Raw genomic sequence first — 26,767 nt, 5'->3', positions numbered from 1 at the left:
TTTTGGGGGAAAAAACAAATATTATCAAAAGATATATATAAATTTGTAACGTTTGACAAGCGCACTTGAGTAAGAGTATTAGCATATAAAATGATCTCTCAAACGTGGGCTTGCAAGGCAATGAATTATAAATTAAGTCTTAGCAAGTCTTAGAATATAGCATTTGAGGTTTTAAGGGTTTTTCCAACCACTCACCAAGCACGTTGTCACTATTTAGATTAAAATAGCGGCTTTTCCGTAGCCTGTGAACAGCCGTCCCGCTCCGCTGTACACAGACTACTTTTCCGTCTTGGATGTTAAATTTTAAATTTCCAGGTTGACGCAGGCCAGGTTTACTTCTAAACTATTTTGTAGTATTTGAGCCAAGTAGTCTTGGCCTTCTCTGTTCAATGCAATACAAACAAGTAATCAAAAATTAAATATTTTTCCTGGTTTTCCTGTGCTCTAGTATCAGCACTTAAGTGAGTTTTCTTTTTAATACCTAACTATTAACAACTCAAACATTTTCTTAAGAGAGCACTTCCTCCCTTGGATTAAAATTATTTTGTACAAAGGGAACTTGCGTCGTTTTCAGCAAATCTTTGTAGTTGCTTCCGAACCAATCCGAACGAATCCAATCAAAAACTGGCGCGAGCACTCAATAGTCGCGTGAGAGTGGTCCAGTGAGGATACGTCATATGTTGCTTAGCAACTGCGACGGCTGGCTCAGATAAAAAAGTGTAATGTCGCCGTTAACTTGGATGTTAAGTGGTACTTTTTCTTCCAGATGTGGAAAGTAGGAGCTCTGTGGAAAACGCAGGCTTACAGTTGCTTGCTGATGGAGATATTGTAAAACTTAACAGAAATGTCATCTAAAGTCAGGTATCTGGTAAAAAATAAAAGAACAACAACCTGAAGGTAAACTAATAACTGAAAGAACGTACTCTAAGCTATATTCTAATATAAAATGTTAGGTTCTTTTTGGCAGAACAAACAACTATAGTAAGTTCTTGTACAGTTCTCATTTCTGGGAAAAACTGACTTTGATTATTTCCGACAAATGCTGCAACCGTTCATTGAAACACCTGAAACACTAACTATTCCGTAGCCAACCAGGCTCTCAGCTCAGATCAGATGCGTGCCGAAATGCATGGAAAGGAGGCTAATTAACAATTATTCCATGAGCGCGCGTTGGATATGAGATGGAAGATAGTCAACGAGGCGCGTATCGCCAAGTTGGCTATAACGACTCGTATCCAACAAGCGCGAGTGGAATAATTGTTTTATTACAAACACCCAAAGAATTGCAATATTTGAGCTCCCCGGCTGTTCCAATCGCCGCAGACGTTAGCGATCGTTTGTGTAAAGTTCTCATATAATCGCCCCCGATACACAGAGGCGATAGAAACGATCGGGGCGATTATATGAGAACCAGCCTTTAATGCGATATGCAAAATATCAACTCGTAACCATGTAACAATAAATAGCTGCTCAAAGACCTCTGTAATAACAGGATGTACAACTATATAACAACAAAGAATTTATATAACAACAATTTTTCCTTTCCTTGAAAGGAAAATCAAAAAATAGATTTACAAAAGACCGAAGCCTTCCAAACGCAATTTACAGTTTAATATATCAAGACCAAATAATGTTCACAGTCACAAATGTTCTTCACATTTTGGCGCATAAAACTCGTTTTAAACACACATTTTCCTGTTGGACAATCATAAGCTGTGCTAGTATTCTCAGGTTTTCCCTCTCAAGGAAAGCTGCCTTAATTTGTGTTTCCATTTCTCGGGCTTTCCTCGCGTCTCTCGACTTTTTCGCCGAAGCGTTATTCTTCCTTCTTCGTTCCCAGTAACTCTCTCTTTCTCTTGTTCCGTTATTTGCGTCATCGTCTTCTGAAGAATCTTCTAATTTTCCCATCTTTTCTGCAGGCTCGTATTTTGACTTCTCTCGCTTCTCACGATGCTTACCGAGTGTTGTTTTAAAATTACTCTCTCTGTTGTCTTTGTTGGATACCGCTTGAGATGCGCTCTCGAAGGCGGCAATTTCTCCCGCGAAGTTCTTTATCTTGGCGGGGGAGCTGAAATCTGTGCTTTTCGTGTATACGTAGAAAGGCGATGAGGGTTTCAAGTCTTGTGGCACAGTATTCCCGCCTTCATACGCCAGCGCCCTTGAAGATTTCCCCTCATGTGTTCGATGCTGACCGCCAACTTGGAATGAGTTGTTCTTTTCTGATGACAGTAGCTCATCGTATAACAGACGGACTCTTGTTTGCTTGTCACTTCCTAGACGGTCATCAAGTAAAGCTCTTCTGTCCGCGAAAGGAACATCAGCATTGGCTGGGCGGAACATTCCCTGAAAACTGTCAAGAAATCTAAAAGATGTATCCATGTTTATCGATTTCATCTCAAGTCTAATGTGAACTGAGATTGCAGTGTTTTTGAATTCTTTTTAAGCTCTACATCAGGAACTAACGGAAGCTGAGCAGGTGTAAAATTACACGTGAGTTTAGATTTCGTTATATAACACAAGAAATGATGTTTTGATCGTGTTTTGCTTTGAGGCTGTCATGTTGTCGTGTTATACTGTAAGTTCCTGTGCAATTAATAGAAGGTGGTGGGGGGGGAGAGTGAGAGGGTCATTTAGTTGCTTTTAAAAAAAACATACAAGCAGCGAAGTTTACTTTGCATTTACTTGCTAACAGTAGCAATATAAAGTTGATAAATATGCACAGTTCTTCTTCCTTCCTTTCTCTCCCAACTTATACAACCTATGTTTAAAATCAGAATTTATTTTTGAACTGTTTTTACACTCCGTAGTGTTTTTGTTTTCGCTTAACAATACATACACGTCTTCCCCCGGGACGTTAAACAAATTGCGTATTAACTATAACGTGACTAAGCTCAAAGTTGCATAACAATTATTTCATAATTGCTCTCACGTGGCTTCGTGAAAACGTGAAATCGACTCTCAAAAGGAAGAGGAAAATATTTATAGGTTAACTTAATCCACAGCTATGCAATTGATTTCAGATGATTAAAAATACAAATCTAAAAAATTCACAACCAAGATTAAATGGATCTTATACACCTCGGGGTGTTTTAAACCAAACTTGATTTGTTTAAGAGACTTAGAATTAGCATTATATTCAGAAATATTTGTTAAAAGCCTTTTAAATGTAAGGCTCATCGAGTTCATGAAAGAAACACGCGGGCAAAACAACTGCGTGCTATAATCATAATAATTGAAATGACGTCTGCGTGCTGATAAGTTGTTTTTCTGATCGTTTTTTAGGATGAAGATTTCTTAATATGTTATGTAACAAGCCTTTTGTCTGTGGCTGACACACTCTTGCAACACGTGAGTTAAACATTCTGGAACAAAGTTAAAAACACTTATCTCTTTATTTACTCCTTTCACAGCTAGGCAAGTGATCCCAAACGGTTAAAAAAAGAACTGAAAAATAAACACAGAAAGTTATTTAATTATTTAAACGGATTAAATATACCCACTGAAGGCTGTTGGATTTGCAAATATAATTGAATTTGTACATTATCTGGTTTTCACTGGAAAGAGATTATTGGGAATCTAGATCCAAATACTTTTTATTAAAAAAATCCTTTTGGATCCGTCTTTCAATTTCAACATCTTGGACTCGCCTATTTGTCGAAAAAGTATTATTCGTGATATTTTATCATTTATTTTGTATTGAGTAATATTTAAATTGTTCAATCTTACACAATAACAGCTAGGTAGCTAGCGGTATAATCATTTTCATTTCTTTGCTGAAAACATAGTTAACAGTGTATAAAGAAACCAGGAGAAATCAAACTTGATTTGTTTGAAGAATTTCACGATTGGCCTTATACTCAACAAACATTTATTTAAGCCCCTTGCCGTATTAAGATATTCTATTTTTAGGTTTTTTAGATGCTCACGTGCAATGAAATTGATCACGCGACAAACAAAAACATCTTGTTATTATGAAATGACGTCTGTCGCGGATTTAATAAAAAAGCATTTCACGGGCCTTCTTCGTTTACCCGCTTTCTTTCACAGATGCTTACAATATCTGAACTTATCTCAAGCTTGATTTTGACCCATTGTTACATTCTCGTCCGCGTTTTCCCACATGCTTTCCCCTCCTCCAACCCCCTCCCCCACCCCTCTCCTCAAAAAAAGAACGTTCGTTTAGAAATTATACGTCGATGTTGTGATTTCATGCACGTAGTTTAACTTAATGTTATATAACAAGTTTTTTTATGGCTTTCACGTGTTTGAAAACGTGAGATGGACATTTAAGAAAAAAAAAGAAAAACACTTAAGCAAAATAGTAGCGGAGCTCCTAAGCGTAGCACCATAACCATGAAAGAAGGAACACTATCGAAATGAGTTTTCATGGTCAACATGGGGCATGGTTCGCGGGCGCGTACGTACGGCGTACGGAGTCGCGCAACATGGCGGCCATAGTTTGATGGTAGAAAGAAGAAGGCCGTATAAAGGCGGCCGTATAAAGGCGGCCTTTAAAATTTAAAGAGGTTTGAAAAGAAAAACAAGAAGCAATGAAACAAAATGTGGCTGAAAATTACGTGTAGAAAGTAATCGACCGCCAAAAAAGTGGACATTGACTTTCGTGTCTATCTGTAAAGCCAGCATCGTACATGAAGGAGCATTCGAAAGCTAAATCGGGTTGATATAATAAACAAACCATTTTATTGCTACGGGGTAAAAAAAAAAAAATAAAAAAAAAAAAACTTGACCCTCTGGGATTTGAACTCACGACCTCCCGAGCCGCAGACTGGCACCTTACCGATTGAGCTAATCCGACAAACTCTGTAATGCACGTTGAATATATCCTATATTAATGTAATAGATATTGTGGAGTCTACTAAACTGCTGCGAAACTATAACAGGATCGTGAAACTATTTTCTATTGCTAGAAAGCAGATAATTTACTGTACTCTAAAGTAATTTTTCGTGCCATGAGTAATGATTTTGCCCCGCTTTAAGATTATTATTTTTGTCGTACTGCTGACATTCAGTTTAACCTATAAACCGCCATAAACATTAGTACTTTGGCCGCTTATTCACTAGAATGAAAACATTGTAAGCTCCAGTGAAAATTAAATAAATGGGGAGCTCCGCTTTTAGGCGTGCCTAAATCTATATATTATATATTTTTTTCAGTTTGAGTATGCATGCACACAGCTTTAAAACTGATCCCAAATGATAAAAAATCTGAATTTAGAACCAAGCCTTTTTTAAGTGTATTAAATGAGCTAATGGAATCTTTATTTTCAAATAAAATTTCGCCTCATTCTCTCTGAAATTGGATTATCAAGGATTTCTGATATGCTGGCAATCTTATGCAACCAGTTGTTCATCGAATATCAAGACCTGATTTTATGACAAAATAATGCAATTTGAGCTTACTTCATTGTCATAAAATACCATAAATACAGCTCGATATATTTTTTGACTATCGCATACGATGTGTGAAAAAAGTCTTTAACTGAGTCCTGCTGAAGAAAATTTGTTTTAAATAAAAGCTATAGCTGCAGAAAAGCTGAGTTGCCTTTGATATAAGATGTCAGTAAAGAGACTTAAAATCAGTTTCCTTTCCTGAGAATTAGTATACATCAAAGCTACAACGAAACAGTTAGCGTTTCATTCAATTAACATTATTAAATTCTCTACATACATAAATACTAAATAATAGAAAGACGTTTTATTTGTAAGAATCTCGCGGGGATATTAAAAATTTACGTTGGCAAATTAAAACAACTTCGTGCTATTACGAAATGCGTAGGTTCCAATTAAGATTTTAGGCTGACATTATCTGCAGATATTTTGTTTTCAAATCACGCGAGGTTAAGCGGAAAGTAAACAAGGTGTTTTAGCATCCTGTTCTAAAAACAGCGAAAGTTGAGATTTGCATCTTTCCTCAGATGTTACAGAATCGTGAAAACATCACGAGTTATGAAACGTTTGCACGTGCAGTGTTTTTTTTTTTAAAAAAAGACTTCCCGCGATAGGGAAGAAGAAAATAACTCAAGCCTTTGTAAAAAAAAAGCCACACTCCATATTTAATTGTACTGTTTTACTTAATATTTGATTCATTTTTCATAAAACTGACAATTTGTATAGATTTTCACACAATCACATCATTCTAAAAAAGATTATAAAACAATTTTGTATTAATGTAAATCCATGCTCCATACGTTAGCAAGAACTCCATGGGCTAAGCTGGGTATGAATTGTCAAGGAAATCTAACCTTTTAATTTATAAAGAGTTTTTATTGGTTGATCATCGCGGCAGGCTGGGTACGAAGAAAACTTAAATAGAGTTATATGGCAATGCTACCTTTTTTTTCTGGCACTATGCTGTTCCTTTAAACATGTAAGCCTTACATGTACGCTTTGCGGGCCCTTTATTTCGTAGAGTTGTTTATAAAGAAAGAGAAAGGTTGGCGATGAGGGTTGACGGGTTTAAAAATAAAATAGAAAAAGTAAAGATGTCTTGAAAGTTTATAATGAGAATGATTGTGCCACTGGTGGTTCTTGTCTATTTTTCTTTACAAATTGTATCGCGATCTTCTGACAGTTTTGTTTATGCCCGAGCTGTCAATATTTCGTGGTATTGCCGTCTCACTTTTCCGGCCTGTGATTGGTTCTAAAATTAAAGTTGACGTCGCTGCGCTGAATTGGGTTCCGCTCACGAAAGCATAAAAATTCGAAACTTTTCTGCAATAAATCGGTAATAAATCTTTTCTCTTGCCGTTTGCACAGTTCGGACAACTTTTAAGGAAATTAGTTGTTGTTTTTTTTTCTCAAAGGGGGAAAAAGGTCGACTTTACATTTGGATGACAACTTTAGTACCTTGACGGATTTTCTTCCGGAACTCTTCTTCGACATTTCGTAAGTTTTAAAAACAATTTGCGTCGGCTAGCCTACTATTTAAATAAGTCGAAAATGTCTTTTTTTTAATTTTTCGACCATTACGGCATTGTATTTTTAATTGACGGTGGCAAAAACTCTATTTAAACGGAACCCTTGCTTTAAGTAAGGGGAAACTGTCAGCTATAACTGAAATACACAGTAAATTAATAACACCATAACTAAAAGCACTTACTTTATTTACCCAAAACAATTTAAAAAAATCATTTTTCACCAGTGAAAGACAGAACCACTAGCGTTATAATTAAGTTTTTTTGTTCTTGATCTAAAGTTTGTTTGTTTGTTGTGACCATGCTCTTAATTTTTCGCAGTGAGTTCTATTTACTTACTGCATCCGGAACATTTAGAGCAAAATTAATATGACTTTGACATAGAACCTGCAGTTCAAACGAATTTAAATAACGCTTCATTGCATTGAGTAATTCATTGAGTTTACCGTGCTTTGGCAGTGAGAAGTTCAAATTTTAAACCTTTTAATATTGAAAAAAAAAGTTTCCTCTCGTTTTGTGTCAAAAGTCAGGGGACAAATTGTTGAAAAAAGTAATGAATCAAACGCTAGAATCTTGGAATATCATAAACAAAACAAATCCTTCGCCTGCATATCGTTCAGGCTTTGTTTACTTTTGGTACATCGCCTACTATTTTTTGCTTTCCTGTGGAGCAGTTCTTAACAGTATGGTGGTGTTTGTAATGCTTCGAAGTGGTAAGATACGACAAAATATTTCAAGTTTTCTGATTTTTCATTTGTCAGTCACTCATCTGCTACTTCATGTGACCGTTCCAGTATTTTGGAGCATTCATTCCTCGAAGGGAAATTCTTCATCGTGTAAGGCCCTAGTCCTCATGGATCTCGCATGCGCCGCGGCTATTTTTAACAGTTTGGTCGCTATTACCTGGGACCGACACAGAAACGTTTTGCGACCTTTTAAGAGCCTGGGGCCGAGACATTTGAAGACTTACTTAATGTTGGTTTCCGCCATCTGGACTTACGCCTTCATTACGTCTGCACCTTTTATTTATAGCGTTAGAAAAGACTCTCGAGTGTTTTGCTCCAAAGAAAATAATGGCACTAAAACGTGTAAAGAATATAGTTTCTGTCATTTGCCTTCAGACTGGAAAACCCAGCTTTCCAAAACAGTCTACTTCTTGCTGGCGTTTGTTATTCCTTTAATGTACATGTTCATCGCCTACACAAAGATCGCTGTTAGTTTATGGGAAAGAAGCAAAAATGGAACAATTCACAGTGCGGTTGCTAAGTCTAAAGTAAAATCAACTCGCTTGATGGCCGTCGCTGTTCTTGGCTTTGTTTTATGTTGGGGGCCGAAATTTTTTGTGGATTTACTAAACGTCTATGGAGTGTACAGTGAAAACAACTTTGAACTGCAGATCTGGTGTTTCCTGGCGCAGACGTCAAGCTCTTCCATAAACCCTGCAATTTACGCATTTTTTAGCCCAGAATTTCGGAAACTATTATTCAAATTCTTTTGTTGCTGTGGGTCGTGGCGCGTGTTTTCCCGCTGTTGTCGCCATTGCCATGAAAATGGAGTTCAACCTATCATGTTGGCAAGCTACAACTAAGCAGAAATGAATTGATGTAGAGGTAAATCAGTTTGCAGAAAAATTCATGTCACATTCTGTCTTCTTAATTGACACCTGTAGTTAGTCTTTCTCGCACTTCAGTCATTGCACTGTAATACACTGTAAGAAAAAAGATTGCGGCTGTACATTTTACCACAATACCTTGCAAACCTTACACAGCCAATAGAAACTTAGAAAGACATATTTTTTCCGACATTTTTCCCTGTACTAACAGCATTGCGTGTGCTAAGTTTGAAGTTTTTAGAACTTATATATGCGTTTTTATAAGCGTTTTTAGGTTTTTCTTGCGCTAAGAATTATGGGTAAATGTATCAGTTGCCATCTTTTTGCGTACCGTGGATTAAAGTTCCTTGAGAACGGACACCGCGCTAAAATAAAAGACAGAATGCAACCTGTAAATGAAAATATTCTGCGATGCTACAATTTAAAGGTGTTTTTTATTGGATTTTACCAAATTTTTGGACAGAGAAAATTTATATTTGTGTCGTAGGAAATCTAAAAAATAATGGTCCATTTTTTAAAAAAAATTGCTATATTAGAGCACTGAAACTGTTTACAAGTGCGGATGGCTGCAGGATGGCAAGGATGGAAATGGATTGCAACTTGAAATATTAAGGCTTAACCTTTAAAAAAAAATCGATATTTATAGCCGTAGCTTGATTTCTATCCACAAATTAAAGTTATGCCTTACCATCCGGATAAAAAATACAATTATGTATATTTTATTCACAAATCGTTTCATAAATTTGTCATTTCATTCTCTACTTATTTTCTACTGCTTTGTTTAATAAATTAAACTCTAACAAAAGAGCTTGGGGACCCTGTGCTACGATGTGTGAATGCCTGTTATTAATAATGTAGTCGTTGTTAATTATTGACAAGTGGCGGCTTATTTTAGCTCATCACATTCCTAAAGTACTTGATATTTGTTTCTAAGGAGACAAGTTTACTGGTTTTCAAGTCAACATTGTCTCGTTTAGTTAAACTTCACAGCCTTTCTCCTTGTTTGGAGTTTGTGAGAGAAAGACAGAAGCAACGCATTTCATATCAATTCTTTTAATTTGCCAAAGGTGAGAGATATATCCTCGTGAAAATTAACTGGAATTGTTCAAATGACTTAAATGGTACAACATATATATAATATTCCTCTACATCTCACGGTTTCACTGACATTTGTATTGCATAAACCTAGGTTTTAAATTCTTCCATAGATTTCATTTTCTCATACCCGAGTCGAAATAGTTGAAAATAGTTGAAATATCCTACATTGGGGATAGAAAACATCACACACTCGATCTTAACTTTCGGCTTCCTTGCAGTAAATAACAAAAACAAGTAGATTGAATTTACCAATCTCTCTTAGCAGATACAGCTTAAATTTTATAGGCAAAAAAGCCTGATAAAAAGTGTTATTCGTATACACTAAAACGCAAGCTCGCAGCCTTTGAATATAAGAAAAAAAATTAAAAGTTAACTTTTTATCTACTTTTTACATAAGCGAATCAAAATGGTGGACGCCACCGATTGCCATGGCAACTGGATATTCTCTGGTCCTGATGGTATCAAACCGTTTTCCCGTTACAAGTTGCGTGACACAAGCTACGTTGGTCACACAGCCTATTCACGCGAGCGCACAAGTGACGTTAAACACATGTGGCGTGCACCTTGGTGGAGTGCTAGTAACTTTCCCGCCAAAAGTGGTTGGGTTGGCGCCATTGGTTGGAACACGTGGTCTTACAATGATTGGCGGCTGCTGAAAAGCGGCCATCAAATTACAGCTGGTCCATTTCGGACGGCCACTGCACATCGCATTGTGAACGAAGGAGTGTACTAGTACGTAAAAAAAAAAAAAAAAAATTTGAAACCAAACTTGTGGAAACCCTACTAGTCCGTTGTCATCCAACAATGAACTTGAGTAAATAAGCTGGTTCCTTTTTCTAATATTTTGTTTAAAGTAGGTTGTGTTGTATTAGCTAAATACTCAACCACAAGATCTTGTCGGTGTTGTTTTCGAAGATGGCGCCTTTTCCATCATCTTGAAAAGCAACGCCGAGAGGACCCTGGGGAAAAGTTGTAAAACTGTTCACTGGCAAACGATGGATTTACATGCTTACTTACTACACGAGAAAAATAAAAGCTTTTCAGTCAAAGAAGCTAGCTAGCTTAACCGAGCTTAATTGTTTTAATGTAAAGAGAAACTTCATGGCAGGTCAAGTGAAGAATGAAGTTTAAAAGAAATCAGCAACTTAGGCCCCGTCCACACTGACCCGGGTAAATTTGAAAATGGAGAAATTTAAAAACGCCGCGTAAAATGTTTTCCGTCCACATTAACTCGGGTGAATTTGAAAACGATACGCTTCTTTGGTGAGCGTTTTTGAAAAGCTCCGTTTTCGGTGACCGAAAACGCCGGTTCAGTGTGGACGGTTGGCCTAACCGGGGAAAAAAAGGTGCGTTTTCAAATTTACCCGGTTCAGTGTGGACGGGGCCTTAGAATTTACCCCGCAAAGTATTCTAGTCCAGGCTGGTATAGGTTGTTATTATCTAGTTCAGTCTAGAGTGTTTTACCTAGATATCTTCAAATTAGTTCTTCAAATTATATTCCTTTTAAAATACGTCTATGATGTCACAACTCCATGTGGCGTCCGTTATTAACCAAACATTTGTCACCATTGAATAAAAATGAAGACTGTCAGCTGTCTCTTATTTGCTTTAAAGTCCGTTGGGACCTGCTCGTTAGCTTTCACAGCAAGAAAATTGGGATTTAAGTGAAATTAAAGGTGGTTAAATCTGGTGTAAAGTTGGTCATCAAACTTTACACCATCAATTAAATGTTGTTTAAGGGGAGTGGTTAAACCGATCTTTACGCTACTGTGTGTAAATGTGATTTATTTTTTTTTTTTTTTTTTTTTTTTTTTTTTTTTTTTGGGGGAAAAAAAAAAAAAAAAAAAAAAAAAAAAAAAAAAAAAAAAAAAAGAGAAAATACCAAGAAACAAGCCTAAAAAACACAAAAAAAAAAAAAAAAAATAGGAAGGTAAGGTTACCCTACCTGCTTGTAAACAGGCTCTTAAAGTTGGTTTAAAGGAGTCTCTTTATCTACTTTTATACTTGAGTGTAAAGCTGGCATAAAGGTCAGCGTTAAAAAAAGTAAAATTAGCGTATAGCTGATTAAATTAATTCCAAATTTACGCCAGCTTTACACGAGCTTTACACCACGGTAAAGTTATATTTTCATGCTGTGAATTTTGCGTTCGTCCAAACGGACTTCAGAGCAAGAGAGAGACTGCTCCGCAGTCTAAAATGAAAATCTCCTTAAAGGTCAAATGAACAGAAATTTCAAAATGCCATGCCACTAAAACTATCCATTATTAAATGAACTTAAGAAAATTTTTTTGTTTTTCGAGCCTCAAAGCGCGATTTACAGCAAAAAATACGAAGATTTCCGAAGGATTCACGAAAACGTTTTTGAATGACTGCGAACTGAAATGGAAGAAATGGAACGAGTTTTTGACGTCATAATGGTGTTTTTGAAGACGACCGCAGGCCGATTCCGCAGACCGCACTGATTGCAAGAAAAGCATTGCGTAAAAGTGAGTCCCCATCACAGCATTGCGTTAAAGGTGGGGGTCTACCTGAATCTGAATGATATTTTAAGAGGTTTAAAAAGTGATTGAAAAAAGAAAGAATTGAAACACCACCAGACAGTTGACGCCCACGAAAGAGCACTCCGGGTTGTCAGGGGGACTGTCTGGGGTCTGTCTACCAATTTTTAACTTCAAATTCTAATTTTAAAATCACATCAAATCTTCAGTTATCAGGGCTGTAACCAGACCTTTGCCATTGACGAGGCCGAATCTTGCTAGGGGGTCCTGGGGGCAAAGCCTTCCAGAAAATAAAAAATGAAACTCTTTCAGAGATATTTTTCTTGAGGTATTTCTTGAGAAAAATCAATCTTGTTCAACTGGGGATTAATTTCCCAGCAACACATTTTTTTTTTATTTTTTGGTTTAAAATCTAGACGAGGCAAGTGCCTCGTCTTGCCTCTTGCTAAGAGAGAGTTACGGCTTGCAATTTTGAAGCGCGGTAAACAGAAGCGCGGGGCTTTTGCGAGAGGCCCACAAGTCCACGCGTACCGTGCTCAAACTTAGGAGGGACGCCTGGGGACAAGCAAGCTGGGCCAGTAAAAAAATTTAACAATAGGTCAAGAAAAAACATGTCCTCAAATGTTTAATGGCAAATTCTTAGATTATACAAAGCATTTTAATTTATTACTTTTTGCATACAATGCTGATACGAAAAATATCAAGATATCAGGAAAAATACATTTTTAAACAATGGCGATTAAGGCATTGTTTCCGTATTTTAGATATGGCAATGTTCAAATTCAAATGTTTTTTCACATTCTGGCGCACAATGCTCGTTTCAAAAACGCATTTTCCTGTTGGACAATCATAAGCTGTGCACTTATTCTCAGATTCTCCCTCTCAAGGAAAGCCGCCTTAACTTGTGTTTGCAGTTCTCGGGTTTTCCTCGCGTCTCTCGACTTTTTCGCCGAAGCGTTATTCTTCCTTCTTCGTTCCCTGTAACTCTCTCTTCCCCTTGTTCCGTTATTTGCGTCATAGTCTTCGGAAGAATCTTCATTTTTTCTCTTTTTTCCAGATTTCTCCTTTGCCTCCTCTCGCTTCTTCGCAAGATGCTTGGCGAGTGTTGTTTTGGTATCGTTTTCTCTGGTGTCTTCGTTGGATACCGCTTGAGCTGCGCTCTCGAAGGCGGCAATTTCTCCTGCGAAGTCCTTTATCTTGGCGGGGGAATGGTGTAATGCTCTTTTGTCCATGAAAGGAATATCAGCATTGGCTGGGCGAAACATTCCCTGAAAACTGTCAAGAAATCTGGAAGATGTAGCATCGTGTACGTATGTCGGGCTGCTATTCTTGCTGGCTCGAGTTTCCTTTTCCATGTTGATCGCTTTAATCTTAAGTCTAATGTGAAAATTGCATTGTTTTGGATTGTTTTTTTATGCTCTCGACGTTAAAAAGCAAAAGAAGCTGGCCAGGTGTAAAACTAAATTACACCTGACTTAAAACAGTGAAATTACACGTGAAATTACACGTGACTTAAGAAATATAACGCAAGTAATGATCAGAATGATGTTTTGATCGTGCTTTGAGTCTCGTGTTTTTGTTAAGTACTGTAAGTTCACTTTGTTCAGCTAATAATGTTTTAGTAGTTTCTTACAACGGTTTGAAAATAATTTTCACTTCATAGCGTTCCTCTTGCTCGTTTAAAAGATAAATATTTTTTCTATTTTTACCCTTTGAAAGTCGACTCACGTTTTGCCTCAAGTCATAAGACGGATATGAGATTTATTTGTAAGATGCTAGTTGTGTAACACTAAATGAACTGCATACCATACTCAGCCACGCCTCTTTTGGTTGACATACGGGTTTTTCGGGTTTATATTTCCGCGGAGCGTGTCTAAACGAAAGAGATCGCTGTGAAACTGCTAAAGCTAATTTAACAGAATTCTAGTAACACAACTTGTCTCGATGCAATAAGATTTCATTTCGCTTCAACGTACAATTTTCATAACATCGATGGCATCGAAAATGGCGGATTTCACGGATTTCAAAGCGTGTCCTTAAATATGCATCATCATCATCATCATCGTCATCATCATTTTATTAGCTACTTTAAAAAAATAAAATTTTGCAGAAATAACCTGGTAGGGCGAGGAGACCTTCAAGAAACCACCAGGCTTATAGGGGAGGCCACCTCGGTTATCAACATGTTAATAATTTAGTTGAGGATGTGCGGCTAGGTCTATTCGGACTCATTTCATAACCTACAAAAATGCAATTGATTTTATTTCAAAAGATGAAAACCAATACTGAGTTTAGTGTTGATTTTCTTTTTCTTTTTTTACCTCATAAAATATATCACTTAATGCGTCACTTACAAATTACAATTTATAAACAAACAGACCTTGTCTTTTGCAAAAAAGGACTACTGGGGATTCAAAATTCAAAATGATATCAAAATGATTTCTTTCACCGCGCGAATCGCCAAATAATTTGCAATAAACAGGGGCGTCCCCGTGGGGTCCGAAGGTCTCCCCCCCCCCCCTCCCCCGCCGCCAAACCGTTTCGAATTTCAAATATTGCAAATTGGAGAATTGAGAACAGAATTCTTAACAAAATCAAGAGAAGAGCAGAGAGTTACACTGAGAATTGCGAGGTTCTTCAAGAATTTATTTCTTCTTAAAAGTGACATACACATGCGTTCGGAAGCGCTGTATTGAACGACCTTTCTCGAGTCGGGCGTGAAGGACCCCATCCCCCCCCCACCCCCCCCCCGCCCATCCCCTTTCAAAAAGGATGAGGGCGCACCTGATACAAACACTTGGGTTGTTTAAAAAATTACATTTTAGAATTATATTCAACAAACATTTGCATGTGAGTATAAAGCGAACCCGCGGCGTGCAAAACAACTTCGTGTTATTATGAAAACGACATCTGGGCCAAGTGTTATTAGACCAAGTAAAACGAAAAAAAACAAATGTTTCGCGTCCGGTTTTTAAATTTTGGCTTGAGTTCGCATTAAAACGCAGACAAAAGCCATGTCTTACAGAATTTTCAACTACGTACAAAGTAAAATTAACGCCTGTTTGTTTTTGTTCGTTCCAACTTTTTCAAAATAAAAAAAAAAAAAAAAAAAAAAAAAAAAAAAAAAAAAAAAAAAAAAAAAAAAAAGCGGGGGGGGGAGGAAAATATTTTTTTTTTTTTTGTGCCACAAAAAAAAAAAAAATTTAAAAAAAAAACGCCGCTTTAACCCAAAAAAAAAAAGGAGAAGAAAAACGGGGAAAAAAAAAAAAAGTTTTTTTCTCCGGTCAAATAAACAAAGCAGTTGATGATCAGTTGAACTTTCACAGTCGTAAGAAATTTAACGGCTTCCAACAATAACAAGTTTTCTCTCCCTTTCTGTTCGTTGTCTCTGAATATTATAATAAAAAATAATAATAAAAAGTATTTTTATAGCGCCAAAATCCACTAATTTCCCATGGCGCTTTACAATAAAAATATTAATAAAATGATGTTAAAAAGTTAAAAACTCTAAAAATTTAAAAAACGGATATTTACAAATATAAGTTCAGATGTACCTAAAAAATAAAATAATTAAAAAGCCTGTTAACGTTTAAAAAGGTACGTTTTTAAATGTCTCTTAAAAAATGTCAATAGAAGGACTTAATCTAACTTCAAGTGGGATTGTGTTCCACAGTCTTGGGGCTGCCACAGCAAACGCTTCTCTCTCCATATGTTTTTAATTTTGCTTTGGGGGTCGCTAGGTAGGTAGGTAGGTAGGTAGTAACTTTATTTTAACACGGTAAAAATATCACCTCTGGGGTCGCCAGAAGGTGCTGATAGTAAAGTAACTCTTTCATGTAGCAAGGCGCTGCCCCATGGAGAGCTTTGTAGACCAGTAAAAGAATTTTGTAAATTTTACGATAGCGGACAGGTGATGTCCTAGTACGTGTAACAATTCGAGCTGCTGTATTTTGAACGGATTGTAATCTTGAAAGTAGATGCTGTGGAAGACCATATAGCATATGTTCAATTCCCGTTGCATAAAAAGTCCTTTGAACCGATTTTCCGCCAACCTGATATTAATCAACTACAAATTTGCAAAGATGAAAAACCGATTCACAGTCACATTGCATTCGTATTTTGGGGAGAAAAATTCAAATATTATCAAAAAATATTATAACTTTGCAACGTTTGACAAGCGCACTTGATTAAGATTAGTTAGCATTTCAAATCATCTTTTAAACGTTGGCTTGAAAAGCAATGAATTAAATTATAAATAAAGTTCACTAGTCTTACTCTAAAATATCATTTGAGATTTCAAGGGTTTTCCAACCCAGAAAATAGGTATTTTGTTTTCACAAATCTTCCCTCGGCAAAAGCATTCGGCCAGTAGTCTTAGCCTTCTCTGTTCAATGCAATACATACAAGAAATCGAAAATTAAATATTCTTCCTAGTTCTCCAAAACTTTAGAAATAATTTAAACCACAAAGTGTCAGCGCTTTGCAGTGAATTTTCTTTTTAATACCCAACTATTTACAACTTAAACGTTTTCTCAAGAGAGCACATTTCCTCCCTTAGATTAAGATTATTTTGTACAAGGGGAACTTGCGTCGTTTTCGGCAAATCTTCGTAGAAGCTTCCGAACAGTTTCCGATTTAAATTATCCAATCAAAAACTGGCGCGAGCACTCAATAGTCACGTGAGAGTGGTCCAGTGAGGCAACGTCATATGTTGCTTAGCAACTGCAACCGCTGGCTCAGACAATTCCCTGAGATGGAATGTCGCGTCAACTAGGATGTTAAGTGGTACTTTTTCTTCCGGAAGTGAAAAGTAGGAGCTCTGTGAAAAAACGCACGCTTCCAGGTGCTTGCTGGTGGAGATATTGTAAAACTAAACCAGAAATGTCATCTAAAGTCAGGTATCTGGTAAAAGAATAAAAGAACAACAACCTGAAAGTAAACTCAGAACTGAATGAACGTACTCATAAGCTATATTTCTCAGTCAAATATAAAATCTTAGGTTCTTTTTGGCAGAACAAACAACTATAGTAAGTTCTTGCACAGTTCTTATTTCTGGGAAAAACTGGCTTTGATTATTTCTGACATATGCTACAACCGTACATTGAAACACCTGAATCACTAACCATTCCGTAGCCAACCAGGCTCTCAGCTCAGATCAGATGTGTGCTGGAATGCATGGAAAGGAGGCTAATGTTGTGCATTACATGTGGTGTTTAGTTTTTGTTGTAAAGATCAGATCTTTACAAGTGTATTGAAACCTTAATTTTGGGAATTGTTAAAAGTGTTGGAATGATAGTTATGTAATATTTTGTGAAACCAAAATATTGGTTAAAAATGGAAACTCGCGTTTTTTTTTGCCTGTGTTTAGTTTTTGTTGTAAAGATCAGATCTTTACAAGTGTATTGAAACCTTAATTTTGGGAATTGTTAAAAGTGTTGGAATGATAGTTATGTAATATTTTGTGAAACCAAAATATTGGTTAAAAATGGAAACTCGCGTTTTTTTGCCTCGATAATTCTCTCATTTCGAGATAAAACGGTAAAGCCATAGTAGTGTTTAGTTTTTGTTGTAAAGATCAGATCTTTACAAGTGTATTGAAACCTTAATTTTGGGAATTGTTAAAAGTGTTGGAATGATAGTTATGTAATATTTTGTGAAACCAAATCATTCCAACACTTTTAACAATTCCCAAAATTAAGGTTTCAATACACTTGTAAAGATCTGATCTTTACAACAAAAACTAAACACTAACCAATATTTTGGTTTCACAAAATATTACATAACTATCATTCCAACACTTTTAACAATTCCCAAAATTAAGGTTTCAATACACTTGTAAAGATCTGATCTTTACAACAAAAACTAAACACTACTATGGCTTTACCGTTTTATCTCGAAATGAGAGAATTATCGAGGCAAAAAAACGCGAGTTTCCATTTTTAACCAATATTTTGGTTTCACAAAATATTACATAACTATCATTCCAACACTTTTAACAATTCCCAAAATTAAGGTTTCAATACACTTGTAAAGATCTGATCTTTACAACAAAAACTAAACACTTCAAGAACATTGTTTACGAAGAATCGGCGAAGCAGAAGCACCAAGAATTGCTCCGAGAAAAATACAAACATCTATGGCTTTACCGAGAAAAATACAAACATCTATGGCTTTACCGTTTTATCTCGAAATGAGAGAATTATCGAGGTAAAAAAACGCGAGTTTCTATTTTTAACCAATATTTTGGTTTCACAAAATATTACATAACTATCATTCCAACACTTTTAACAATTCCCAAAATTAAGGTTTCAATACACTTGTAAAGATCTGATCTTTACAACAAAAACTAAACTGACGTTCCCGTTCTCTTGCTAAATCTGTCTTACAGACAGATTTAGCAAGAGAACGGGAACGTCAGTTGACGACGGCGCGCGCATTAAAACTACCCATATATGGGTAGCGCGCGCATAAAAACACCCATACATGGGCATTTTTAATGCGCGCGCCATCGTCAACTGACGTTCCCGTTCTCTTGCTAAATCTGTCAAAAAAACTGGTCAAACCTGTTCAAGCAAGACTTGTGCTGCGCCCACAATGAACTCATCAGCAGCCATCGTCTGACTGCTTGCTCCACTCTTCACTAATGCCTGACAACACACAAAAGAATTAATCAATACTGTACATAACAAATTCAGGATTGATGGTACGTTATGCGACTGAAGGTCAACCTACCTCAGGAAAAACTATCCCAGTTCTTTCAGAGATGCAAAAATTGATAAAAGCTCTGTTTAAATCAATTTTTTGATGCTACAAAACCGCTTCTGTTTATGTAGATGGTTAACAGTATTGTACTATGTAGAAGAAAAAACTACATGTAGAGGATGTGAAACTGTCACAAAGACGAGCAAAAAATTTTGAAAACAATTTGTACAAAGACACAATATGTTCTTTTAAGGGTGTGCTTCTTAACTACAAATCCAGAGAAGTTTTCAAGGGATTCTGAGATGTAGCTAAGATAACACTTAGCCGGCTTATCCACAAGCCCAGCTGGCTTTTCTGGCCTTGGCAGCCCTAAAAGTATGCCTAAGTCGTTGTTTTTATGTGACATTAATGTCGCTTAGGGCAGCCAGCCCTAAGCGACATCCCTGGGGATTGGTTTAGACAGTATTTTGTGGCAAGTGATTTTGATTTTTAACTTTATTGGGGGAGCACCTGGTTTGAAAAATATCATTGCATGTTTGTAACTAGCGCCAGTCCCAAACAACACCTCATAATGTTAAATCCCTAAGAGTGTATAAAAATTTTTCCAAGTCCCTTGCCTTTTTCTGTAGATTTGTTATATACAAGGTAAGGTTTACCCTCAAGCTATTATGGAAGGGGCGTCAAATCCCCCAGGCAGGTACTCCGGCATGTAAATGACGGGGATGATCGAAGGACTTTTTTGGGTTTGAAATTTTCGATTCCGGGATTTTTTGGGGGTTGGAAAATTTGGCAAGTATTTTTTGGGGTGACTTGATTTAAATAGGGGATTTTCTTGGGGTGTTAAAAACGAACTTGGCACGGCCTTGGCGTAATTATGGTATGATGAATAAACAAACACAAGCGTTCAATTTTTTATGGTTTTCTTTGTGTTATATTATTGCCCCTCCTGGCAATTTAGGGGTAATTTGACAAGGAATTTTTTTGGGGGTTATTTTTGGTCCAGGGATTTTTTTGGGTAATGTTGGCAGACTAAGGGATTTTTTGGGGGCCTGCGTTTTGCCTCCATTCGATCATGCCCGTCATTTACAAGCCGGAGTACCCCCCTGGGCAAATCCCACTTCCTTTAGAACTCGCTGATACCTACCTCAGCCATGACTTTGTTAAGGTGCTGCGAACTCAACATGGAACCCACTTGAATAACACTGTCGATAAATGAAAGCATGTTACAACAACCCCATGAAATCCTTTAAATTCCATTCAACATTCAAAAGATTTTAAGGTCCCATGAAATACTGCAAAATAGCAACATAAAAATCCCTGCATGACACAAACTATCATACAACTTCGGGAAGTACTAAAAAAACACGATGTAACTAGTCCATAGTCATTCAAGAAGAAGAGGACAAAAATCATTTCTTGACCAATGCAGCACTCTTATCCCCAACTTTTGTTGGGGATAAGAGTGTGCCCCCTTTGTCTAGCAGCTAGCTTTGTCTAGCTGTACCCTGTACAGAGATAACTTGGGGAGCAGGGATTGTGCAGTCGTGAAAGCACACGCCTCCCACCAATGTGGCCCAGGTTCGATTCCTGGTGTCATATGTGGGTTGAGTTTGTTGTTGTTTCTCATCCTTGCTCTGAGGGTTTTTCTCTGGTTTCTCTGGTTTTCCTCCTTCCACAAAAACCAACACTTTCAAATTCTAATTTGATCAGGAATACACGGCCCCACAAGCTTATAGCTTTAATCCTCACCATGTCTAAATAAAGGTAAATAATTTTTTATGTTATTTTTTTTATTTAACTACTAAGCTATTGTTTGTCATGCTTGCCTGATTGGGTCATCTGTGGTCTTGACAGCTGCCTGATGTAATTCATATAACACAGCTTCACAGAGATGTTTATCAGCTTTACCTGATGAAAAACAAAACAAATTGTAATCAGCCAGAAAGATTTTAACCATCTTGGTACATCACACAGTCAAGTCAGTGAGTTAAATTCAATGAGGTCAAACTACCAGTATTTCTCTATTACACTCATTTGGAAATCTGTAGAGCTAATGATTATTAGTTTAGCGGCTAGCACCCTGAATTGTACATTTTATCATTTCTACTATATTGATGTCAAATCACACCTCTTCCAGTCAAATCCAGCTCATTGTACAGTGATTCGGCTTGTTTTAAGAAATCTGGAAAGAAACAGAATTCATAAAATTACTTACTTACTTAATTACTTACTTACTTACTTACATAATGTAGTACAGTGTACTGACATCTGATATTAAGACTGTCACCCCCAAGTGACTTGGATGATTGAAGGGGTTTTTTGGGTTTAAAATTTTTGATTCTGGGATTTTTTTGGGTAGGTAAATTTGGCAAGTATTTTTTGGTGGCTTGATTAAAGTTGGGATTTTTGGGGGTATTAAAACAATCTAAAGATTTGTGCACGTGGTAGTGCCTTGGCTGCTTAGTAGTAGTGTTTTATTTGTGTTATACCATTCCCCCTTGTTGGAAATTTAAGGGTCAGAAAACAGAAACACACTCAATTCACCGTACCAAGGTGGAGACTGATATACAGTCAACTCTCTCTAAAATGGACACTGTAGGGACCAGCTCCAACTGTCCATCTTAGAAAGGTGTCTGTCTTTTAGGGAATTAAATTAAGTCAAATGACTGAAAAACGGCAGGGAAGGGACCAATACCAGGTGTCTGTCTTATTATTAGAGGTGTCTGTTAAGAGAGAGTTGACTTGAGTGTATATACCTATAATTCTTAAGCACACAAAACCCTTGAAAAAGCTGAATAAAAATGCACAGAAAAGCTCTTACTAAAAACTTCAAACCTAACATGAACAATGTTGTTAGTACAGGGACAAATTTTACATGACTAATTTCTATGTACCCTTCTTGACTAGTTGTGTTAGGTTCGTTATTAATTTGTAATAAAATGTACAGCGGCCATCTTTTTTTGTAAAGTGGATTAGAAAGTTTTATTGTTTTACCTTGATACATAAATGTTGATAGGACTCCTAGTTTAAACACTGGAAATCGCACAACCTCATGGCTAAGACACATGATTCTTTTTTGAAGAGGTTCCGCCTCTGCACCGTTCAGGTCCCTGAAATGGAATCACCAGCAGTGAGCCAGTGGTTAATAATCAATATCTAGCACCCTAGGCCCACAATTCGCACAAAGAAATAATCATGTAGCCTCATAGGTCTGCATTGCGTGCAAAGAAATGATCATGGAGCACTATGGGTCACATTGCATGCTGATGAGTGATAGAAAATTCCTAACTTCACTTTACCTTTTTTTGTAAAACTCAAAAAGGAAAGTTTTGGTAATGAAACTTAAGGATTTTTCATGACTTCAGAGTGAAAACCTTTTTAAAATTCCCCCCAAAATTCTAAAATATCCTAAAGTATGAGTCATACCGGAATGGAGCATTTTGATGCAACAGAGATAGAGAATTTGAGAGCTGGTTATTAATAAAAAAAATTGCAAGCTACAAAAAGTAAGCAATATGATAACAGTTATATAAACTTTTGCTGCCTACTTTTTTGGATATGTCTTTAAATTATATATTGAAAGGGCTGTTCTAAAGAGTGTTTTGACAGCGCTGATTGTAAAATATTTAACAATTATTAAGACTATAGGTACATACTAGCTGTAGTTTCTTTTGGCTAGTCGCTGGCAAAAAAATAGAATGCCACTAGAAATCAAGAACAAGTTGGCATAATGGACAAGAAAGAGCCAAATCAAATAGGAAAGAAAACTGTTGTGGGAAATTCTTTAATAACAACTTACCTGCATAACAAGGTTAGTAGATCATTATATGTCTTTCCAGTAAGTCCTCGTAAACCATTACTATCTGACAATATAAACAAACCATTTGATACATACTCAAACTATTAACGTATTCAAGAGGCCTTCCAAGGGGTATAAGGGACAAGCGACATGCCCCTGAATACTGGTGACACCGGAACATTTTAACAGCGACAAGCGACATCATTACAGCACTGAAATGCGACAGGGACACAATGCGACAGCAACACAATAGCGGGAAAAATGACAGCGACATTTACAGCTGTTGACTAGGCGACATGGGTTCTCAAAAACATGCAACATTGAGGCACGGCTACCCCCCTTGGGAGGCCTCATTCAACACTTAGTCAATATTTTGTGAGATGAGTTGTGTTTTAAAAGGATTTTTTGAAATATGTTTAACATTAATAAAAAAATACATTTGGTAGTGTTTGACATGGATTATATTTTGGGGAGGGAAGAAAGGGGTAGGGATGGGGGGGCGGTTAACAGGAAAATGTTGGATTTCTTGGTTTTAAAGTTGCATGTCACCCACCCAACTCCCAGGCCGCTGACGCATTTTCATCTCTTCTTTCTCCTTAAGTATTCTAGCTGGGTATCGAATACAGAGTGAAACAGATTGATCAATACCAAAATTAAAATCATATTCTTTTTAATTTACAAGACAGTGCAGTACTCACTTTTTTGCTGTTTGAGGATGTTGTAACCCTGGACAAGGTTGTTCTGGAAAGACGGTCTTGAGTGATGAACTAACAGTAGCTTTTGGTGACATTTCATAAGTGCTGTGGCAGTGTTGGCATGACTGTCAAAACTAAAGCCAGGACAATTTTATTATAAAATCCTTATATTATCACAAACAGCAGCGGTGATATTATTTTCAGTTTTTTGTTTTTTCTGTTCGATTGATAGTTAACCAGGTGGCCTGAGGCAAGCCTGGTTCATAATTCACTAGGACCAGGACATTTACTACGGCCAAAACTAAAGCCAGGACAATTTTATTATTAAATCCTTTTATTATCAACCTCATTCATAATTCAATAGTTTTTTAGTTTTGTCGGTGATCTACTTGCTCAACCACTTACTCGGCCAATCAATGGATCATTGACATTTAGATAACAATGCAACATGATGTCTACTAACAGAAAAGGGGGGGGCACGAGCCATGCGGCCCACACTGCTGGAGCTTATCCCAGTTTTCATAGCATAAAGCGGCTAGGAATATTTCTACTCCCCCCTGAATGGGATACTAGTCCATTACAGGGTACCCCCCAGCATTAATTGTCGCAGGTACCCATTTATACACCTGGGTGGAGAGAGGCACTATGAGAGTGAAGTTTTCTTGCCCAAGAACACAACACAGTGACCCCAGCCGGGGCTCGAACCTGGACCGCACGATCCAGAGTCCAGCACACTAACCATTACGCCACCACACCTCCCACTACTAATAATAACTAGTGGTAACCACGGGTTAGAAAGTGCGGGCCTCGACAAACTTTTGTTTTCGGATTCTAATCGTTCTTTGTGGAGGAAAAAAATTCTCAACTTCCCAGTGTTTGAACGATACATTTTCGGATCCTTTTGCATTAACCGTTCATGGTGGAAGATTACGGATTGATAATTGACAAATCACTGGACAAAAGTAACGCGTCACGCGAGGAATGCATGATTTAATCGAGCACGCGGTGCAATTAAGATGTGATTTTCCTCTGTCGGTGAACTCGCTATGTTGTCAGTGTTGTAAGGAATTTTTCGAGATTAAATAACTGTTGTTGGAATCATTCGTTTTGCTCTGGTTTATCTGTGATACAATCACAGCAAATCTTCTCAAAACCAACGCCTGAACAACGTCTGCAAAACGTAATGTTTCTTCCATGTGACAGAAGCCTCGATCTTATGTGACAAACTGTTGACATTGACACATTTTTCGCATTCTTATCGTCTTTATGAACAGATTTTCAACTTCCGGTGTTTCGACAAACTGTTGTGATTGACACATTTTTCGCATTCTGATCGTTCTTGGTGGAAGAACAAAATTTTCAACTTCCGCTTTGCAGCTAGTCTTTTATAAACGTGGCGCGCACGCGTCATACGCAATCCGCTGGTCACTGTCAAGATTAGGGTTGCGGGCCTCTCTTGGGCCCGCAAAAAGGTCAAAGGCAAATTTGTCCTGGAAACTGACACTTATAGATTAGTTGTAACTACCACGTGTGTTACAGGGCAAGTATCACGCAATGAAGCACTTACAGTAAACTTTATTTTTTTTTTATCATTATTTTTTACTGCCCAGGTAAAGCTTCCTCTGAAAAGCTTGTTTTGTTGATTCATCCACAGAGTTACATATACTTACAATTCGGCCATAAAAGATATGGGATCCTCAGGCCTGTTTTCGATAACAAGGGTTATTGCATCTTTTATTTCACTAGTGACACCAGTACGAGCTGTAGATTAACCAAAAGGTTTAGTCTATAAATAAAATTATCGGGCTTTAATTTTTTAGTCTCACACTGACATATTTGGATGTTTCAGCCCCGAGGGGGGACTCGCATATGAAAGTATGAAAGTGACGGGGATGCTCTTCGTCTCGCTTAAGGGTGTAAATTTCGGATTTTTGGTCTCGCGTAGGGTGTTCCGAGCAAACACCAATATTTTTACCCAGAATGGTCTCGTTTAGGGTTACACACGAAGAAATATACAAATATTAATTCTATTCGTCAGTTTTTGGTATCTTTTAGGGGTCAAGAAAAGGTTGAGCCACACCCAGATTGGTCTCTTTTAGGGGTTCTTTTCAAAATTCCCGACGAGCATCCCCGTCCATTTCATATAGGAGTCCCCCCCCCCCCGGGGTTTCAGCTATTTTCCATAAAGCCCCGATCAAACGGTCATGATAGTTGATGATAGTTGATGATAGTCACAACTATCACGCGCGTTTGAACACAAACTATCATGCACTATCATCAACTATCACCAACTATCACGCAGTTTGGACGTGCTCAAATTCAACACGATAGTTAATGATAGTTTTTACCGTTTGATCGCGGGAATGATAGTGCATGATAGTTTATTGGTCAGCAGTTTAGCCAAAGACGGGCTCAATCCAAGATTTATGGCTGCCGTAACATAACATAAACATAACTTTATTATTTCTATAGCGCAAAATCCATACATATATGATCTAATGCGTTTTACATAAATAGTTATCATAGTATTACAACAATAATGTACTTATAAAAATTATTCAATATATACCTATAAAAAACCGTAAATTCTATCGTTTGGCGAAGAAGAAAACCGAAATTTATGTTAATATTTGGACTATAGTGAAGCTGAAAACGAGAAAGTGAGTGGGAAAAAGAAGAGTAAAAGCAACGTCAAAAGCACAGAAAATATCACTGCCAGAAGCAAGAGATGGCGTCAAAGTATCGGAAACAAGGAAAAAACATGAAAACATTTCTGCACCGAGTGAAAGTGGAGTTGAGAACGAGAAAAGCAAAAAATGAAATGCGCGAGCGCATTGCGTGATTTCGACAAACTATCGTCAACTATCATGGAGCGTTTGATCGTCAACATGATAGTCAATATGATAGTGAATGATAGTTGGAAGCAGCGAACTATCATCAACTATCATGACCGTTTGATCCAGGCTTAACGCATCCTATTAGTAAGTTATTCAATGAAACGGTTACAACAAAGTGACACAACTACACACAGTTGAAAAAGGTGATCAGCTAAAGGCTTGGGTTAAAAATAAAATTTCTGTAACTATCAATTGATCTGACAAATCAAATAGGCTTAAGTTTAAAATTCTGTAAAATTTCATCTGACATTTTCAAGAGGTTTGCTTGATAGCTTTAAAGTTTGCGGCTAAAAAGTACTCAATTTCCATTCATAGTATAAAGTTTGAGCTAATACTTACATAAAAAGTCGAGGGGACTCTCAGTCTTTTCTAGTTTGAAGTCACGATCGTCTAACAAATTTGTTTTGGAGAGTTTCTTTTCCGCCATTTTGCTGTCATCGCAAAAACCCGGGAAAGACTGGGGCCAACGCAGCCTCGTCCCCAGTCGTCCCCGGCGAATTTGAATGTGACGTCACCCGCCAAGCTTGTCGG

At 37.2% G+C, this 26,767-nt stretch overlaps 4 protein-coding genes and 1 long non-coding RNA gene across 6 annotated transcripts; 2 read left to right on the top strand and 3 right to left on the bottom strand.

Annotated features, from left to right (window-relative positions):
• Positions 1-824: 824 nt before the first annotated feature.
• LOC144630605 (tubulin polyglutamylase complex subunit 1-like) lies at positions 825-26,679 on the bottom strand. 2 transcript variants are annotated; one of them, XM_078488980.1, is made up of 10 exons: positions 26,576-26,679; positions 25,010-25,100; positions 23,343-23,473; positions 22,645-22,708; positions 21,840-21,955; positions 20,974-21,027; positions 20,672-20,753; positions 19,990-20,047; positions 18,707-18,790; positions 825-865 (listed from the first exon to the last, which is right to left on the bottom strand). In XM_078488980.1, the coding sequence occupies exons 1-10, from the start codon at positions 26,661-26,663 to the stop codon at positions 848-850; spliced, it is 786 nt and encodes a 261-aa protein (XP_078345106.1). In that variant the 5' UTR covers positions 26,664-26,679; the 3' UTR covers positions 825-847. The 2 variants fall into 2 exon arrangements, with proteins under 2 accessions (XP_078345106.1, XP_078345105.1); XM_078488979.1 differs by lacking the exon at positions 825-865 and adding an exon at positions 16,564-17,045.
• LOC144630613 (uncharacterized) lies at positions 1,478-2,368 on the bottom strand. Its single transcript, XM_078488989.1, has one exon. It carries the CDS (start codon positions 2,338-2,340, stop codon positions 1,654-1,656), a length of 687 nt encoding a protein of 228 aa, XP_078345115.1. The 5' UTR covers positions 2,341-2,368; the 3' UTR covers positions 1,478-1,653.
• LOC144630761 (neuropeptide FF receptor 2-like) lies at positions 7,489-8,523 on the top strand. Its single transcript, XM_078489131.1, has one exon. It carries the CDS (start codon positions 7,489-7,491, stop codon positions 8,521-8,523), a length of 1,035 nt encoding a protein of 344 aa, XP_078345257.1.
• On the top strand, positions 9,491-11,081 carry LOC144630640 (uncharacterized). The gene is made up of 3 exons (XR_013566590.1): positions 9,491-9,614; positions 10,043-10,381; positions 10,433-11,081. It is a non-coding gene; the product is annotated as an uncharacterized LOC144630640 (long non-coding RNA).
• LOC144631025 (uncharacterized) lies at positions 12,775-13,550 on the bottom strand. The gene has a single exon (XM_078489386.1). It carries the CDS (start codon positions 13,496-13,498, stop codon positions 12,938-12,940), a length of 561 nt encoding a protein of 186 aa, XP_078345512.1. The 5' UTR covers positions 13,499-13,550; the 3' UTR covers positions 12,775-12,937.
• Positions 26,680-26,767: the final 88 nt, after the last annotated feature.

Source organism: Oculina patagonica, chromosome 11, assembly GCF_052425735.1.
Source record: "Oculina patagonica isolate OP01 chromosome 11, crgOcupat, whole genome shotgun sequence".
NCBI lineage: Eukaryota > Metazoa > Cnidaria > Anthozoa > Scleractinia > Oculinidae > Oculina > Oculina patagonica.
Note: the sequence above shows the minus strand (reverse complement) of the source record. Positions and strands in the feature narration are given on the sequence as shown.

Bases quoted from the DNA above. Each gene is read 5' to 3' on its own strand.
- LOC144630613 (XM_078488989.1), bottom strand. From the start codon at position 2,340: ATGTTCCGCCCAGCCAATGCTGATGTTCCTTTCGCGGACAGAAGAGCT.
- LOC144630761 (XM_078489131.1), top strand. From the start codon at position 7,489: ATGAATCAAACGCTAGAATCTTGGAATATCATAAACAAAACAAATCCT.
- LOC144631025 (XM_078489386.1), bottom strand. From the start codon at position 13,498: ATGGAAAAGGAAACTCGAGCCAGCAAGAATAGCAGCCCGACATACGTA.
- LOC144630605 (XM_078488980.1), bottom strand. From the start codon at position 26,663: ATGGCGGAAAAGAAACTCTCCAAAACAAATTTGTTAGACGATCGTGAC. The intron at 23,474-25,009 runs GTAAGTATATGT...TCCTGGCTTTAG, and splicing joins ATATCTTTTATGGCCGAATT to TTTTGACAGTCATGCCAACA. The intron at 21,956-22,644 runs GTAAGTTGTTAT...ATTCCATTTCAG, and splicing joins CTACTAACCTTGTTATGCAG to GGACCTGAACGGTGCAGAGG.